The 17,456-nt window shown below is 39.5% G+C and overlaps 1 protein-coding gene across 7 annotated transcripts in view; it reads right to left on the reverse strand.

The window, feature by feature from the left end:
- MPPED2 (metallophosphoesterase domain containing 2) overlaps window positions 1–17,456 on the reverse strand; it is a 179,303-nt gene that overhangs the window by 124,299 nt on the left and 37,548 nt on the right. For 5 of the 7 annotated variants that reach the window (XM_081278865.1, XM_081278861.1, XM_081278862.1 and 2 more), the window contains one exon: window positions 6,880–7,061. The exons of 1 other annotated variant lie outside the window; for it this stretch is intronic. In XM_081278865.1, the coding sequence (XP_081134991.1) occupies window positions 6,880–6,967 (88 nt within the window). In that variant the 5' untranslated portion in view covers window positions 6,968–7,061. Of the gene's footprint in view, window positions 1–6,879; window positions 7,062–17,456 lie in introns of those variants that run through there. One more of the 7 variants, XM_081278866.1, reaches the window with a different exon arrangement.

Genomic DNA, 17,456 nt, shown 5'->3' on the forward strand with positions numbered 1-17,456 from the left:
ATGTCTTTTTAAAAAATACATATCATTTGAAGCAAAATTTTATTTCTAAATATATATAAATATATTTAAAGATGTTTGCAAAGAGAGAGAAAGAATGTTCATCACACCAGTGCATACCATAGTAAAAGAATGGCAACATCTCAGGTGTCCAGTAATAGAGATGAAACTAAATAAATTAGAGTACATCCATACGACAGACTCCTACACCAACGCAAAGCATGGTGGACCAATTTTTTAAAGTTAGTTACAAGATAATATGCACTGCTCCATTCTTTTTTAAAAGTAGCCATTAAACTAGAGCCCCCCAAAATTGAATATTTCCTGCTACTGAGTATATTCAAAATAGAAATGAAAGTAAAAATGTTTCTCAAAGACTGCACACCAAATAGCAATTGTTTTAGAAATAGAATTACAAAGGAATGTGTATTTTCTACTTTGCACATTTCATATATTTATATTTTTATAATATATGCAATAAAAGTATTAATAAATTATTAATTATTAATTAATAAATTATAAACAATAAAAGTATTCTTTTTGGGGAAAGTATTTTAGCCATATTTATTAAAGTGGAAAATTGTTCATGATCTATTGTTTTGATGAAAAGCAGACTATGAAATGGTATTACTATTTTTCATAAAAGATATTTGTGAGCATGTGTATAGGGGCATGCATGCATCTACAGAAAACATTTAATAAGGACTCATACTAAAATGAGTGATTATATCTGTCCATGGATCATTTGGTTTTCTTCTTTTCACTTACTGCTATTTTCTAAGTTACCAGGAATGAACATGTATAATATAGGTCTAAGAATAAAACAAACAGCTCAGCCAGAGAAGGCTATTCCTTAAAGGCCAGTTCTGAAACTCTGGGCCCGTAGCAAGACCACTGAAAGGAACACAGTCTTCAGAAAGGGGTAAAATCGATTTATATATCCAAAATCTGAAATGCTGGTTGCAGTCACACTCTATTATAACCATGCCTAATACAATGCTCCTAACAAATATATATAACCTTCTTTTTGAGATTTTCCTTGGAAACATTTTCATTCTCCTCTTTTGGCCTGGGGAAACTGAAGCTATGAGCTTTTAAAAGACAATCTAGACCAAAGAAAGCCATAATTAAAAGTTCATGGCACTGGTGCTGTGTTAAAAGGGATTTCTGACTGAGTAGACTGTTATATATAAACTTTCAGCTGAATGAAGACCACCCAAGAACCCTGTCTTTCTAATTATCATATAAGAAACTAAACAGCAACAACAACAAACTCTTCTTAAGTATTTCTGCACAGTATATAAGAATAATTAACAACAGCCAACTAGATGTTATAAATTCTTTGAGGATAAAAGGAATGGGAAGGGAAGGGCCTGTATATACAGTACTGTGTAATTTTAAAGTTTGGGCCAAAACTGCAAGCAGAAAAAAAGTCTTGCACCTTTATGTTCATTGGTTCACTCAGTGATTCAATAAATATTTGTGTACACCGACTATGTTCCAGGTCCTATACTTAGAACCCAGGTTATGAAGGGCACCCATTAGGTCCACAGGGCTGTCTGGGGGGGAGAAAGACAAGTGTGATTACATAACAAGGGGGACAATGTCTAACTAACATGTTCAAGGAAGTGACTAACTATGACAAAGAATCTGTCACAGAGGATGAGAGAGTTCTGGAGGAGAAGGCCACCCCAGGAAACAGGAACAGGATTTGCAAAGGCAAGGATGTGGAAAAGGACACACTGCATTTGGGGAATGGGAAGAAATGGGATGTGGGTGTAATTGAAAGCTGGAAATAAGAAGTGGATATGCAATCAGAGGATAAGACCTCCTAAAGCCCCCTCGTGCAATATCCACAGCCTATGTGGGATAATCAGGAAGAAGGCTGACAAAGTATTCTGAAAATGAGAGGACAGTGGAGATGAAGTCAAGTGAACAGTAAAGAATACCAAAGAGGCACAGGCAGGAAGAACACAGGGCCAAAGTGAACACGGTAAAATGCTTACAAAATGCGCCTTCAGGCAAAGTGACAGGAGAAGCCACTGATGTTCAGGGTTTTTTTTTTTTTTTTAAGCAATAAAAATAATCACACTTTAAAAGGCAGGTACTTTACAGATAACAAGTGTACATTTAAGTCAAGCCTATGATCATGAGAAATTTTTGCCAAGATTAAAAAATAAAAATAAAGAAAAAAATAAACTGCTATAATGGTTGGGTGGCCAGGCCTCATTCAGCTCACCCAAGACTATTTGTGACGTACGTACCCACAGCACAGCTGTGTTAGTTAGGCACAGTAGTGCACGCCTGTAATCCCAGAGGCTCAAGAAGCTGAAGCAGGAGGATCGCAGGCTCAAAGCCAGACTCGGCAACTTAGTGTGGCCATAAGCAACCTAGTGAGACCCTGTCTCAAAATTCAAAAAAATAAGTAAAATGTGCTGGTAGATGTGGTCCTTGGGTTCAATCCCTGGTACAAAAAAAAAAAAAAAAAGCAGAGTTGAGCTAAAATACTAATGGGACTATGGGATATAGCATTTAACTCTCATTCTTAAAAGAATTTGGGGGAAAACATTTATGAATGTAGTCTATTTTCCACATTTCTGCAGTCTCTGGCCATAAGAAGCCACCTACCTCTCTCTCTGACGCTGGACTGGTTCCTTTAAAGACAGCAGCAGAGAGAGGCAGATCGTTTGTGAGGAGGAACTATTGGGATATCCATCCCATCAGCCAAACTAGGGTTTGAGGTCTGTCTGATGCACCTAAAATCAGACTCTGAGGTCACCTCCTTGTGGTATTACCTTAAGGAAGTTACATTCACCAGGGCTGTTTCCTCGGAAGTAAAAAGGAATCCCGTAATAGCAACTTTGTAAGTTATTAAGATTGCATGAAATGATGCATGTGACAGGGGAGGGGACCCTACCACCCACAGACAATGTGTGTTAGTGTTCCCCTTCCCTGCCCCATTCAAATTCCAGTCTCAACTTGATCATTCATCAACAGTGACCCAGGGCAATTCATTCAATCCCTCCGGCCTCAGTTTCCACTGCTATTAAATTAGGAAGCAGAATTCAAGGACCCCAAGGCCTCTTCCAGCTGTAATCTCCCATCCAGTTAGTGTCACTGTCTAGGAGGGAAGTGTGTTTCCAGCCTCTGATTTTAGATAGTTTGGTGCTCCCTCTTACAACCCTAAGTCCCTCTTGAAATCCCCAGGGTCAGCCCCTTTTAGTTTCTGCCCATCAGGGTCTATGATGCTGGCTTTATTGTTACCATTTGTACGATTGGTTGAAAGCTGTCACAGATCAAGAATTGTTTTAAGAATGGTGCAATCTTTAGCACAGAGTATATCCTCACAACAACCTTGGGGCACATTCTTACTTACAATGCCCATTTTACAGATTAGAACATCAAAGCTCAGGAGTTCAAACAACTTACCAAAGTTAATGAATTCAAGGCTGGACTTTCCCAACTGCTCATAACCCCAACACGCTATTCTACGTTCCTGTCCTTTGTCTGTAGCTGGCTTGAGTTCCATCTTCTTATGGCCCTGAGCTGTGTGTGCTAGTTTATATCATAAAGTACCTTACATTAATAATTTTACATGATATACCTGCCAGGTATGACAGGGAGCTCATGGAAGGATTCTCAGGTCTTACAGCTGGAAGGTCAAGAAAGCATCAAGATGGACAGGACCTAAATACATCTTTCAAACCTATGCAATATTAGCACATTACCAAATAGCTATGCAACTTCTGCATGAAGCTTCCAGGAGCTACATCAGTTTTTTTTTTAATTCAAACTCAGTCAGAATATCACAGAATAATAAAAGAAGAGGACTCACATTTTAGAGTTAAGAGCTCAGGGTTTACTACCTGAGTGACCCTGGATAGAATCCTTAGCTTCTCTGCACTTCTTATCTATTAAATGACCTTGGGTAAGTTAACCTTGCTGAACTCGGGCTCCTCATCCATAAAATGGGACTGACATTAGCAACTTAGAGGAATGTTATAGGTGAAGAAGGAGTGCCTGGCCTGTAATAGAAACATATTTATCCAGTGGGAAAGCAGGGGAGCTTGGGTTATGACCAGGTTGTTTTCAATGATCAGAGTCATCTAGATGGTAGAAAGATGGAAATCAATCAGAAGTGTAAGTGCCTGCCTGATCTGTGAGACCTCTGTTGCTGAGAGCTGAATGCACCACCGTGGTAAGGCCCTAGGACGATCTGACCTGACTCTGCTCTGCCAGGCTACCTGGCAGCTCTTGTTGGCAGCACCCCTTCCTAGGGAGAGGTTCCTGATTGGGCCAAGTGGCAGAGTGTAATCACACACCATTTCTCACCCTCTGAGCACCATGAGGTTGCCCTGGTAACAGTGAGCTATTCTCAGCCTTCTCGATGGGATCCCAACTTCTCTACCCATATCCCATGGGCTCCCTTTGGTTTCTCATTCTGCACCCCATGCTGAAGTCTCTTCTCCCTGCCTCACAAGATCAGAGGAGATGTAAGAAAAGGAGGAACTGACTGCAGCTGTCCGTTAGCATTTTATTTCCTTATCATTTTATTTCCTTAGTTACGGCACATTTCCATTTATGGAGTACTTTTGCCTTATAAAATCTCCCAGTGTTTACTACTAATCTACTAAATAATTCTTCTGACCTCTTCTTGTTTTTATCCTTTAAATATCTGTTGATGGTTCACTCACCACATTCTCCATTCAGTTATTAATGGCCCACAAAAACTCACTAGCAGCAATCATTTACTGATTAATCTGCACAACAATCCAGAAAGACAGGTAGTATTAATCCTTAGTTCTGCAGAGGGAAACCAAGGGGAAAAGAGGTGCATTCAGTTGCCCAAGGTCAGTGTCTAAACAAGATTATAACCAGGATCTGACCTGTCTCTTGTCTCCTGTTTCTGGGAACACTCCACAATGCAGCTCCCTTCCTCCAGAAAAAGAACTGTCCACTAAGTTCCTTAGTATCTGTGTTGAGATTCAGATGTCACAGAATAGCTTAAAATGCCCAAAATTCACCCCCAAATAATTTTAACTATGAAGAGTTCAAAAGTTGGCTAAAACAATGAGGCAATTGTCCTTGAAAGCAAATTTAACAGAGGCAAAAAAAAAAAAAAAAGTGAAAAGATAGAAATTAGAGACCCAAACCTGCTACAATGGTATTGAGAAAGTCACTTAACTTCTCTAAATTTCTGCCCCACCTAAAAAAGGAGGTGATTATGCCAGATGGTATTTAAAATGTTACTGTTTTAAATAAGATTGAGCATAAAAGAGCACAAAATATAAAAGCTCCAAATCCAGCACTGCTAAGATCCTGGTAAAACCGTTACATTCGTTTTACTGCAGGGAAACAGCCACGGTGCTGTTGGAAAGCAAAATGCCATAAGCAGCAAGAACCACAGGAATTTCACATCCTTTGACCTACAAATTTAACTCAGACATAATGTTTTATCCTAAGAAATAAGTCAATGGAAGCAAAAAGACATACGCATGGAAATGCACACTTCAATGCCAGTTACCAGAGGAAAAACTGATATCAAAGTAAATGTTCATTTTTGTAGAAAAGTCATACAAAGTTAAGAAACAGCAAACAAGATGAACGTCACATTGCTATTAAAAAGGATAAATAAGAAAATTACATAAAACCATTTAAAATCTTACCAACACTATTAAATGAAAATAGCCAAAAGTAAGGTGTATGTATTCTGACTCAACTGCTTATAAGTTGGATTGATCTGTAACATCACATGAAAAAACCAAAATCGTTATGTTATTAATTAGGCTTGTTTATTTTTTTAATATTTTTAATCATGTTTAAAGAATATTATTTCTCTTTAACACATACATTTTATCATTTAACCAATCATTTAAAAATTTCTCAAACCTTACTTTAGTTTGATGGGAAACATTTCAGTGTTTTTGCCTGAATCTCCTTAATACTTTTTTGCCTGACATATTATTCATGACATTAATCTTCCAGAGCAATTTCTGCTCTTCATGTTATAATTCCTTAGTATCTTTAGAGTTTCTAAGCTCTCAGAATGCTATACTTCTTTCCTTCTTTCTCCCACCTAAGACAATTCTTATAAATATCCCCCCCTTTTTTTTCTCTCTTTAAGGGACAGGGATTGGACCCAGGCTCTGATGCATGCTAAGCACATGCTCTATCACTGAGCAACACCCCAGCTCCAGATCCATCTTCTAATAAAGATATGAATAATCCCCAGACTGCTTTGCAATACTACTTGCAAACTACCTGACTTAGGACCCAATATTTTTCAGAACCCACAATCCGTGGGTGCCTTTCCACAGTTCCAGGGCAGTTTCGTATTTTAGATTTGGTGAGTTTTACAGCAGGATGTGATTTTTTTCAGGGATCATAGGCACCCTCTAGAACACTTAGAAAAGCTGCTCCTAAACAGCACTGTGCTAGAGCAACTTAACTTCATATAAGGACTGTTACATCCTCTTCCATTTCTTAGAAATGTTCTCTTACTACTAGGTCATTTGTACATCTTTGATCCTAATATCTGGGAAAGATTGCAGAGCCAGTGAATTAAAAATATGATTCTAGGTCTCATGTGTGCCAACGCATACCCTCATTAAAGCAGCATGAGTGAGAGGAGATCGGTTTCAAAGCTTCCCATCCCTCTGCCCCAGAGCCGCCGAGGCCAGGCACTGAAAGGATGCACAGTAAAATTAAATATCTAAAAATTCATCTTTAATTAACAGAATTGGATTAAAGCTAGACATCACCGCATATCATACGAGAAATGGCTGAGCTGGCTTCCAAGTGCTCTAATTCAATTAGGACGCAGTGAGTGACACTCGGACGGGAAAGGTTAATTGGGGCCGCCAGAACGCAATCATTCCTTACCTAACCAGTCATTAAACTTCTTAACCTCTGAGGGCAGTCCCAGCTCGGTGAAATCGCCTGTGTGGAGAAGGATGTCCCCATAAGGCATCTGGATACCATCTGTTCTGGAGTGTGTGTCTGAGATGCAGACAAACCGCGTGTGGCCCGCTGGTTTTGGAGTATCATATGGGATGGGGTCGACCCTAAAGTAGACATAACAGATCCCATAACAGTTAAACATATTAGAACCCTGGCAATTGTCATCGCACATACATATAGACTGTTACATGAACACACCCAAACCAACCAATGCAGGGGCAAAAGGACCCACAGTAACAGGGGACATTTGGGAGCATGAAGCATCCCTCATCCACAACCCCACTGGACAAATTAAAAAAAGTCTTACTTACCTGGTAGGAAAATTAAAAGGGAAGAATATCTTACCTGGAGAATCAGAAATAACCCAGGAAATTGACAGAGTGATTAATAGTGAAGTTTGGGGATATTGAACCCCAACTGAAGAAGCAAAATTATGCTATTTCTCTCTCATCATGCTTCAATTGATCCCACTACTCATTAGGAGATGGATAACTAATTTATTCCTTCTTAAACATGCATAACTTAAGCAATGAACTAATTTACAGAGAGCCGTCTGCACAGGCTCTGCCAACTGAGATGCGGAGAGACAGCACTTACATTTAATTTCCTTTCCACAACCATTCAACACCTGTATTCTTTCCGTTTTTGCTAAGAGATTCACAAATCAAATTGTGAAGAGGGAAATTGATGCCAAATAACAAGGCTTAAAAAGAAAAACTGGATGTTAAAAGAACTTTGTCAAGCTCATCTTTATACCATGAATTTATCTGCTATCCCAGTTACACCTCAGGTTACAAGGAATGCTCAGGTGCCTTGGGCGAAAGATTCTATTTCCTATAAAGTACGCCTTTTAATGGGTATGTATGTGTCTACATATACATTAATATATGTATGGTTTTAGAGACCTAAGCACTGTGAAATTACACCAGGGCATAAGAATCAAAAGGCAAAGTGATCAACCCGAAGCCAAGAAAATGAAACAGAACATTCTCATTTAATTGAGTGTAACAAAGTGTACTAAATAAACTTGGTAAAGAAATGCAAATGTGATTCTTGGAGCATACAGTTTTAATTATTTAAGAGGTTGGTAGCGGAGTTAAGGATGTTTTCACTATATTAACTCTCCACTGACAGCTTCCTTTAATTTCTCCGTAGGAATGTCTGCTTACTTTTGGATTATGGGCGAAAAGCAGAAGTTATAAATGCAAAGAGAAGGTCACAAGAGAAGCAAATATGCAATGCGTAGATTAGAGAGTAAAATGTTAATTAAGGAACAATATTTCATATCACAGCCCCGCCCCGGATAGTTAGCATGCAGCAGAAAACACACTGAAAGCTCTAGATTCCAATACATATTGCCTGACAGGCTTTTTTGTTGTTGTTGTTGTTGTTCTGTACTAGGGATAAAGCCCAGGACCTCACACACGCTAGGCTAGCACTCTGCTACTGAGCCATACCCCATCCCTTTTCATTTTATTTTCATTTTATTGCTAAGGTGCCCAAACTGCCCTTGAACTTGTAATCCTCCTGCCTCAGCCTCCTTCGTAGCGAGGATTACTGACATGCACCAGCATCCCTGGCCTCTTTTTTTTTTCTTTTAAGAAATAATCTGTTTTAAGAATGGCACTTTCAGTGAATAAATAAAGACACTGGTATAAAGCCCAGACAGTCTTGCATTTTTTCAATAGTTGATCTTTTAATTTGTTTTATTTTTGTAAGAGAAGAAGGAAATTAAAGAAGAAGGAAAGAACAAGGAAAAGATGGGAGGGAGGAAGAAAATGTGAAGAGTTACTGGATGGGTCTAATCAGGATTTTAACGTCTACAAAAAAATAATCCTTTTTTCTGTAAAGGTTATAAATTAATATGCTGCTACCACAGAGAAAGTTCACTAACCCTCAGAGACTTTGCTAGTAACCCAAAAGCCTTCCCAATTACATTCGATGCTGTTTTTATACATAGCAATGTTTGGTGTCTTTCTCTGTCACGGAGACTAGAGTACACTCCATCTCAGTGGTTCCAGTCTCACCAACAATCATCACCTGACTTGTAAAAGTACTTTCTCCAGAGAATAAATGATTCTTCGCCGCCACAACTGACTGTCACCCTCAAAAAATAATATGTAATGTCCCAGTACCAAAAGTTAAGATGTTCAATGGAATGGAATTGTCAGGATTTACACTTAATCCACAATATTTGAAAGGACGTTTAATAATCAATCACTGGACCATCAAATGTGAATAAATTCAATATGATGCATGTGTGTACATATGTGTCATAATTTTCCAGTTTTCCTCCTAATGGTAATCCACAGACACAACGCCCAATTCTCCCCTTCCGCAATTGGGCTGAACTACGGGCATAGCTACTGCACCAAAGTCCTTGGGAGTCTATCCCAATTTATAGGGACAACACTGTCATCATTTTGAATTTATTAAATAAAAGGTGGCAGAGATGAAATCTTAGTTTTGATTTTCATTTCTCTAATTGCTAGAGATGTTAAACATTTTTTCATATATTTGTTGATCGACTGTATTTCTTCTGTGAAGTGTCCATTCAGTTCCTTTGCCAATTTATTGATTGGGTTATTTGTTTTGTTTTTTTTAATGTACTTATATGACTATACCACCAATGTGATTCTACAAAGAATGAGAAATTATACTCCTTTTATGGATAATGTGTCAAAGTGCATTCTACTGTCATGTACAACTAATTAGGATAACCACCCCCCCCACCCCAGTGGCAGATATGGAAACCCCTCATGTGAACAGGCCCTTACTCTATGCCTCTACCCACATTAGAGCAGCCAGCCATCCCATGGTATAGGACTATTTGCCACCTTGGCTCCATACTGAGCAGTCAACTTTCTGAGACTCTGGGGAACACCAGTCAGTTATTTAATCACTTCAACCTCCTTCCCCACCTTCCCACCTCCTCCAGAGAAACATTTAAACTTCCAGCTGAATTAACAGTTAAATAAAGTCCAGACAACATAAAAGTAGGGGGCAGGTAAAAGGAGGCAAGTGATTCTTCTCAGCTTTGAGCTGGAATGAAGAGTCCAGGGCAAGCTTTGGCTGCCCCATCCACACCACCAACATGATGCCATCCAAGCAAAGTTATATGCTTGGAAACTGTACAGAGGATTGATAGGGAACTGGGGGGAGTGGGGAGCATAAACATGCAAACCCAAATGTAGACAGAAGCCCTGAACCTGGAACACTGATGTACTTTGTTCCTCACAGGACTAAGGACAAAGCAAGAGACAGAGTTTCAGAAGGCAAGACGGACAGCATGTCAGAGCCTCACTGCAGGACTGCAAGGCACCTGGGTGCTGAGGGCCATTGCCAAGTAGGAATGACGCATCGAAATTTCCTTGCCAGCGTACCCCATGTTATATGGACTTGCCTTAGAATTTTGCTGTTGACATTGCATGTAAGGTGACCTTGCTCAAGGACCAGGGCGGATCCGGGTTTAGAGCTGATCAGGTTTGAGGAAGTATCCCGATCCTTGAGTTTAAGGCGTTCCCGGTTTAAGACAATAGGGGTTTTAGGGAAGTTGGAGGTTGAGGATTATTGCTGCTGGGATTAGGGTGTTCCTGCTGCCTGAGCTCCCCTTGAGTTCTCCAGGGATTCAGAAAGGATATTGGAAAAAAAGCCTAGTGGAGTAGGTGAATTGGGCGGAGGAGAACTGGGATTGCCCCAGAGCGTGTGTGGAGGCCGGTGTGAGTTCGGTAATAAAGAATTGCTGTTTGAATCGACAAAGCTGTGAGTGGCTCATGATCTTGTGCCCAGCCAAGACTGTGGCACCTGGGGTCATAGGAAGAAAGGCATTTCTTCCCACAGACACTCAGAGCTGAAAATAAGACGTCTGGTGGAATGGGCAAGTTGCAGTGGAGGTCATTAAAGTTGAGACAACCCTAGGGAAACAACTACTCCCAAATTGGGCATCTGATAAACATCTTGAAAAGACAGAGTCAAGACAGCCAGACATTTTCACTCTAAGAGCATGTCCAAGAGAGACCCTGACGCTGCAGGGAGATCCACCTTTTCACATTGTGGGGATACCCTCACACTCCATTTTCCTCCTTAGTTAACAACTTTACCACTTCCTGTTTATGCTGCTGACTTCGCAGATGACCTAACATTTCCCCCAAGGCATCATGTCAAATATCCTAGCAAGTGAATATCTTACCGAGGCAATCTAACCCCCAGAGCCAGATTCAAATATCAGAGTGAGATTTGCACATCCATTTGAGGACACCCAGGGGAAAACAAGATGACGTGGGAAGATGAGACGAAAACACGGCGTTATAAAATCCCAGAGCAGAAGAAAAACCTCACAGGGCATCTGGTTCAACACTTTATATGATGCTTGAATTTCCTCTACCCCTTCCTTATCTAGTGCATATAAATTTTCATTCCAAGGTTTCCAGAAAAAGGGAGATCCCAAGCCCACGTCCTATCCACAGCAGGATCCATTTGGGGTTCGGCTAGTTCTACTTGCTAGAAAGTTGCTGTTCTAGATTCTGCACCTCTAGGAAAGCTGAGCAAAGCCCAAAGACTTGGCCTGGAGCCTGAATTGTTGGGTAACTAGTTTGGCTGAGTCATTTGCTTTGGGCAAATTTATTAATTCCTTTGAGCTTCATTTTTTTCTCATCTGTAAAATGGGAATAATAATTTGCTACACCACTATGAGGATATTAACTGTCAATATACAGGATCTGACATAGAATGCACGTTCCAAAAAGAGAGATGCAGAAAAGCAAGGGTGACTGTTAGAGCCAGACTGCGAGGCTCTGAATCCCACTCCACACGTTATTAACAAATCATATTAGTGATCCAGTATCAGGGTGTAGGGATCAGTGGTAGAAGGCTTGCCTAGCCTACTCAAGGGCCTGGGTTCAAATCCCCAGCACAGAAAAATGTGTGTGTGAGTGTGTTTATATAGATATCAGAGAAATAGAAAAATTTAATTTCTTTGATCTCTCTTTCTACAATAGAAGATAATAATAGCTACTCTCAAGAACTTTGCAAAAATTCATGAGAGGGCTGGGATCATAGCTCAGTGGAAGAGCACTTGCCTCACCTGCGAGGCACTGGGTTAGATCTTCAGCACCACATAAAAATAAATAAAATAAAGGTATTGTGTCCATCTTCAACTAAAAATATTTTTTAAAAAATTAATGGGAGATCACATACAGAATACCTAGCACAGTACTGGACCCATAATCCAGTCTTTAAATTCATTATGTTCTTCCCCTTACTACTTCTTTTTTTTATCCCTTTATTTTATTTATTTTTATGTGGTGCTGAGAATCAAACCCAGGGCCTCATATGTGCTAGGCGAGTGCTCTACCACTGAGCCACAACCCCAGCACCCCCTAACTACTTCTTATTCCTACTTCTGCACTCTGAAATCGTCCCTTTTCCATGTGACAGTTCTTCAAATATTTGAAAACACCTATAATGACCCCCTGAAATCTTCTCTACTCCGTTTAAGCAGTCACAGTTTGTTTTACCTTGTGTGGTGTGGTATCTGGTGCCCTCAGCAATCTGACAATCTCCTCCTAGATATAACCTCACCAGTCATAACCTTTCTATTTGCAGTGTCAGAATTCATGGCCTGTGTGAATTCATAGACCAATGATCCATTCATCAAAGACAAATGCTAAACCAGGCCATGGAGAGGTGACACTGCTGGATTTGCTGGCAGATTTTCTTAGGGGAGGACTGAGTGACCATCTTAAACTGTTTTCTAATTAATTCTCCAAGTTTTGTGCCAAGCCTCGAATCTTGTTCTTGATGCTTGATCATCAGATGGTTATGTATCTCCTTGCATATTCAAACAAATAAACCACTCCCATTTATTCAGTCTTGACACATTACCCATAAAAATATGTGATACATTACTGCTTCCATTATGGAGTTCTCTTCTGACCATGTCTGTTATTTTTTCCAATAACACATTCATTCAGTGTCATTGATAGATTTTCAGAGAAATGTTATCATGTGGTTTCCTGCGTCATGGAGTTCTTCTTGAGACCATGTTTAGTAAAACCCTTTGTGCACGCAATTAACCTGTATTTCCATGTGAGAAATAAAGCATTATCCTCACTGAACATTTAACAGGATTTCAATGTGTTTAGCATCTTGTAGTCCTCTTTAAAACCCCAATGTTGTGCTTATGCATTCCACTGACTTTATCTGTAAAAGTCTTCCAGTGTAACATGAAGCTTTCATTCTTATCACAAAATTTAGATAGCATAAAAGCTAAAAAATTTTTTGTGATGTTAAACCATCAAACCTAAACATACTCTGATAAGACAAATGCAAAACCTGTAAGCACAACAATGAATAAATAAATACCAGGCTTACATTAACAGAATCACAGAATTTTTATAGTAGAAGGGACCTTATCTAATCCTCTGCTTAACTTTGTTGAATATCATCTTTGTGATCTTTGTCTTACTCGCTTGTAATATGACTTAATTTGGGTTAAGTGTGTTATAATTTTACACAAGTCATTTTTACTTTTGCCCTGAATAATATCATCTATGCAGTTATAATTTGGACATGTCGGTTTCATTTTTCAACTACACGTCAAAATAAACACGTAACTATTAAAATTTTGTTTAAGGTCTGTCTACTCTAAAGCATCCTGCCTAACACCAATAATATATATTCCACACTTTGGAAAACTGATCAGGTTTAAAAAGACTCACTTTAACAAAAGGAATCAGAGCTGGAAATAGAACTCAGGTTTCCTAACTTCTAATGTACTTCTCTTTCCATCCACTTAATTTTGAAAGCTAAAATGTTTCTGCACTTGGAGAATAAAAATGAGTTTAGCTATAACAAAGTGCCAGAAAATTGATCTCCTGAACTCTGGTGGGGGGGTCATTAATAACTACAGATACTGCTCAAAATTACTACAGTTCATTGACAAAATTTCCAAGGTTTAGTTTTTCCTGTCATGAACTAATTTGCCATGCTGGTTATGCAGTCAAATGGAGGCCTCTAAAATCTCAAAAAGAAATGCATATTTCGTTGAGGGAGGGAAAAATACATAAGTTTGATTTTTAGAACACTGGTGAAGATGTATGTATTTGTCATTTGTAGAGATGTCAAGTCACAAGTGAAAAACAACTATGTCCAAATTTTCTTTTCCTAATAGGTCTCTAAAGAGGGACAACTTTTACTGACAGATAAACTTTCTTATCTGGTTGTGGAGTCCAGGGACTTTTGCACTCTTCCTATATTTATTAGCAATCAGCAGTGTGCCCCTGGACAAGTAAGTTCCCTTACTTTAGCCTTTGTTCCTCAAATACTGAAAGAGGGACAAAACCAAGGATCCCAAGGTTCCATGGTTAGCCACCTGGCGTATACACTGCCCATTCACTGGTGAAAGATTTCAGAAACAATGTAGTCTGTGAAGTCTCTTAAAACATGTCTTTTTGCTTTGCAATTTTATTTCCTGCTTTCCCAGACAGTGCAAAGGTAAATGCATTCAGATCCATCCAAATATAATCAGAATTAGCATTCTTTTTATGATGAGAAGTGAAATTACAATTTAGGTCTGTACACGGAATTTTCAGATGTATGTAGTACAAAAGGAAACAAAAAATCCAGAATTCCAGATACCACACAAAACCAAAATGAAAGAATATGTTACTGAACTACAGTACATCAGAAATGGGGCTGTTCATATTTTCCTAAAACTACAAGCTGATGAAATTCTCCTAGCTTAGCTGTCATGCTCCAGAACATTCCCGGTGCTGAAACATAGTAAGCATAGCAGAACCAGATGTACAAATATACTCACATTTGTACCAAGGGCACTGCTTTCCTTTAACTGCTGAACTGCTGTATCAACACTGTTCTATCACCAACTAATTATAGCTAACAAAGCCCACTGCATGAAGTGTGTGTCTCCTCTATTTTTTCCGAGTACAAAAGTACAGTGCTGACATTCAATGAATATTAAGTGGTAACAATTTAATTCTTTGAGCACTGCATGCAATATGAATTCACCATCCTCCCAGTGCCATTTGAGGTGTTTCCATAGCCATCAGGGTAGCAGTCTGTGTCAGCCACTAAAGCCCTCAGCTGCCATATTGTTGGGTTATAAATAACCCACTGGAGATACACCGTCCAGAGTTAAATGTTTCTCTCTTCTGTCTTGACAACCACGTTAATCAGCTTAAAATTCTGGGTAATGGCCCTGAATTAGAGAAAAGAAGGCACACACAGTCTTCGGAGCTCCCATTATTCCACACATCCAATTGATCGGGTAGTTGGTTAACAACCATTTCTTATGCACCTACCTATGGTAGGTTCTGGGAGGACAAAGAAGCTACAAGCATGACTCCTTCAAGTCTGTTAATTGAGTATGCAAAACATGCTTATTAACATAACTGGTAACAATTCAGTCATTCACAAGCATTTACGGAGCACCTTCTATGGGCCATAGATGATGTTAGGTGCTGGGAAAGAGGTATAGACAAGTCTGAGATGGTCCATGTGATACATAATGGATGATTTATTAAACAATGTGCAAAGTGTTGTAATCAATAATATTCGAGGTGCTGTGAGATATAGGAGAAAATACCTGGCATAGCCTGTGGGCCAAGAAAGGCAGGGAACACTGGGCACAGAACCCAGGGCAGCAGGTCAACTTCAAATGAGTGGGACAATGGATCAACACTCCTGGGGTCTCAGAAAGAAAGGGCAAGAGAAGGCATGAGTCTGGGACTTGGAAAGGAAACAAGCACGGGCCTTAGGAATCAGAAAGAAAAGGTCTGTCCAGGCCATGACAAGAGTGGTGTGGAAGTATTTAGCCAGTGTGGAGACTTTCTGGGTGTGGCTGGAGCACAGTCCCTAGGAACAGAAGACTTGAAAGGCTGGTACAAATGGAAGCTAAACCTGAGAGAGCCAGACGGTGGGGCCTGAATCTGGAGGCCACAGGAAACACCTTTCTCCCCTGCCCAACAAGAGGTGAGGAGGGTCACAACGACAGCTGACTTTTAGAAAACTGATTTGGCTCCATGTAGGATGGGGGTTCAGCAGAGAACACTGGAGGAAAGGCTGGCTCAGAACTGACTGCAAAACCCCTAGGCATAGGATGATGAAGCCAAGGCTCAATCCCAAAGAAAAGAGAAATGAAAGAACATGAAGGAAAGGCCCTGGAAAACCAAAGACATCATAATAATCGTGCAGATGTATACTGTAAAGGAGGACTAAAGGAACAGTCAGAAATGAACCACAACACCGACACTATGAAGTCTATTGTAACTCCAAATTATGCCCACTTTTGTCACCAATCTGAACACTAACGTGGAGTTGGGGGTTTTTTGTTTGTTTGTTTGTTTGTTTTTAAGAAAACAACAATAATGGTAATGATGAGACAGCGGGTAGATCTCATCTTTTTCCCATCTTACACACAAGAACACTGAGGCTCAGTTTAAGCAATATGGCAAAGGCACTGGGCTAGCAAGTAGCTCTGTTCCATCTGATGGCTCAGCATAGGCTTTTATCTTCCATTTACACAACACACACATCTAAGAGCAGACTCTGTCCTAAAGCAGGGCACACAGTTTCAAATCAACTTCAAGAACAAAGGGTAGATTGTTTCAGACACTGACCCACCTGAACTGTGTCCTCACCTAGCTCTATCCAGTAGAAAGAACCTCAAAGGACATCAAAAACACAAATAATTCTTTTTTTTTTATTGTTGCAGGGGGAAGAGGGTACAGTTCATGAAGAATGTTAACTCTAATGACTTGTGCAAACAAGATTTTTTTGTACTCAAAGTCTGCAAAAATGGGACTAAATGCCATCTTTCTCTACCTTTCCAACTCATCAAAGCCAAGTTTTCCAAGGCTTAATGGTTTACAAGTAGTTGTTAAGGGGCCTCATTGTTTAGTTAATTGTGCTCAGCACTAGGGCAGGTAAGCACCAATGCAGGTAACTTCATATTTGCATGGTTAATGGACCTTCTTTAAAGTGTGTGGTCATTTCAGTTGGTCTTAATGGTCTGAATATTTTCTTCCAACTTTGGATTGAGTTGATATACTCACTTTTACAGAATTGGTCACGATTAAAGAAAAAAAGACCATTTTTATCCAAGTATGAAAAGTCATTTAAACATGTTTCAAGACAAATGCATATTTATAAGACCACTTAACATGGTTGCAACATTTGATGACCTTTCAAAAATCAATCCCAAACAATCAACTTTAGACAGTATTTGTCTCTCTGGATACTGTTTTGTGGTGATAAAAAATATATATACTTTATATTATCCTATTTCATCCTGTATCTTTATCCCTTTGCTGATCCACTAACTAGCCATAAAAGTTACATGGATCCCACACAACTGAAGAACCCATAGAATACTTTCTTCCCACTCTGGAAATAAATACTACTTTGGTAGAATAGTTCATAGCTTATGTTTCCCCGTGAGTATCACAGGGCTGGCATATCCAAGATATAGACATGATGGA

Source organism: Spermophilus citellus (genome assembly GCF_964194105.1).
Source record: "Spermophilus citellus genome assembly, chromosome: 2".
Classification (NCBI taxonomy): domain Eukaryota; kingdom Metazoa; phylum Chordata; class Mammalia; order Rodentia; family Sciuridae; genus Spermophilus; species Spermophilus citellus.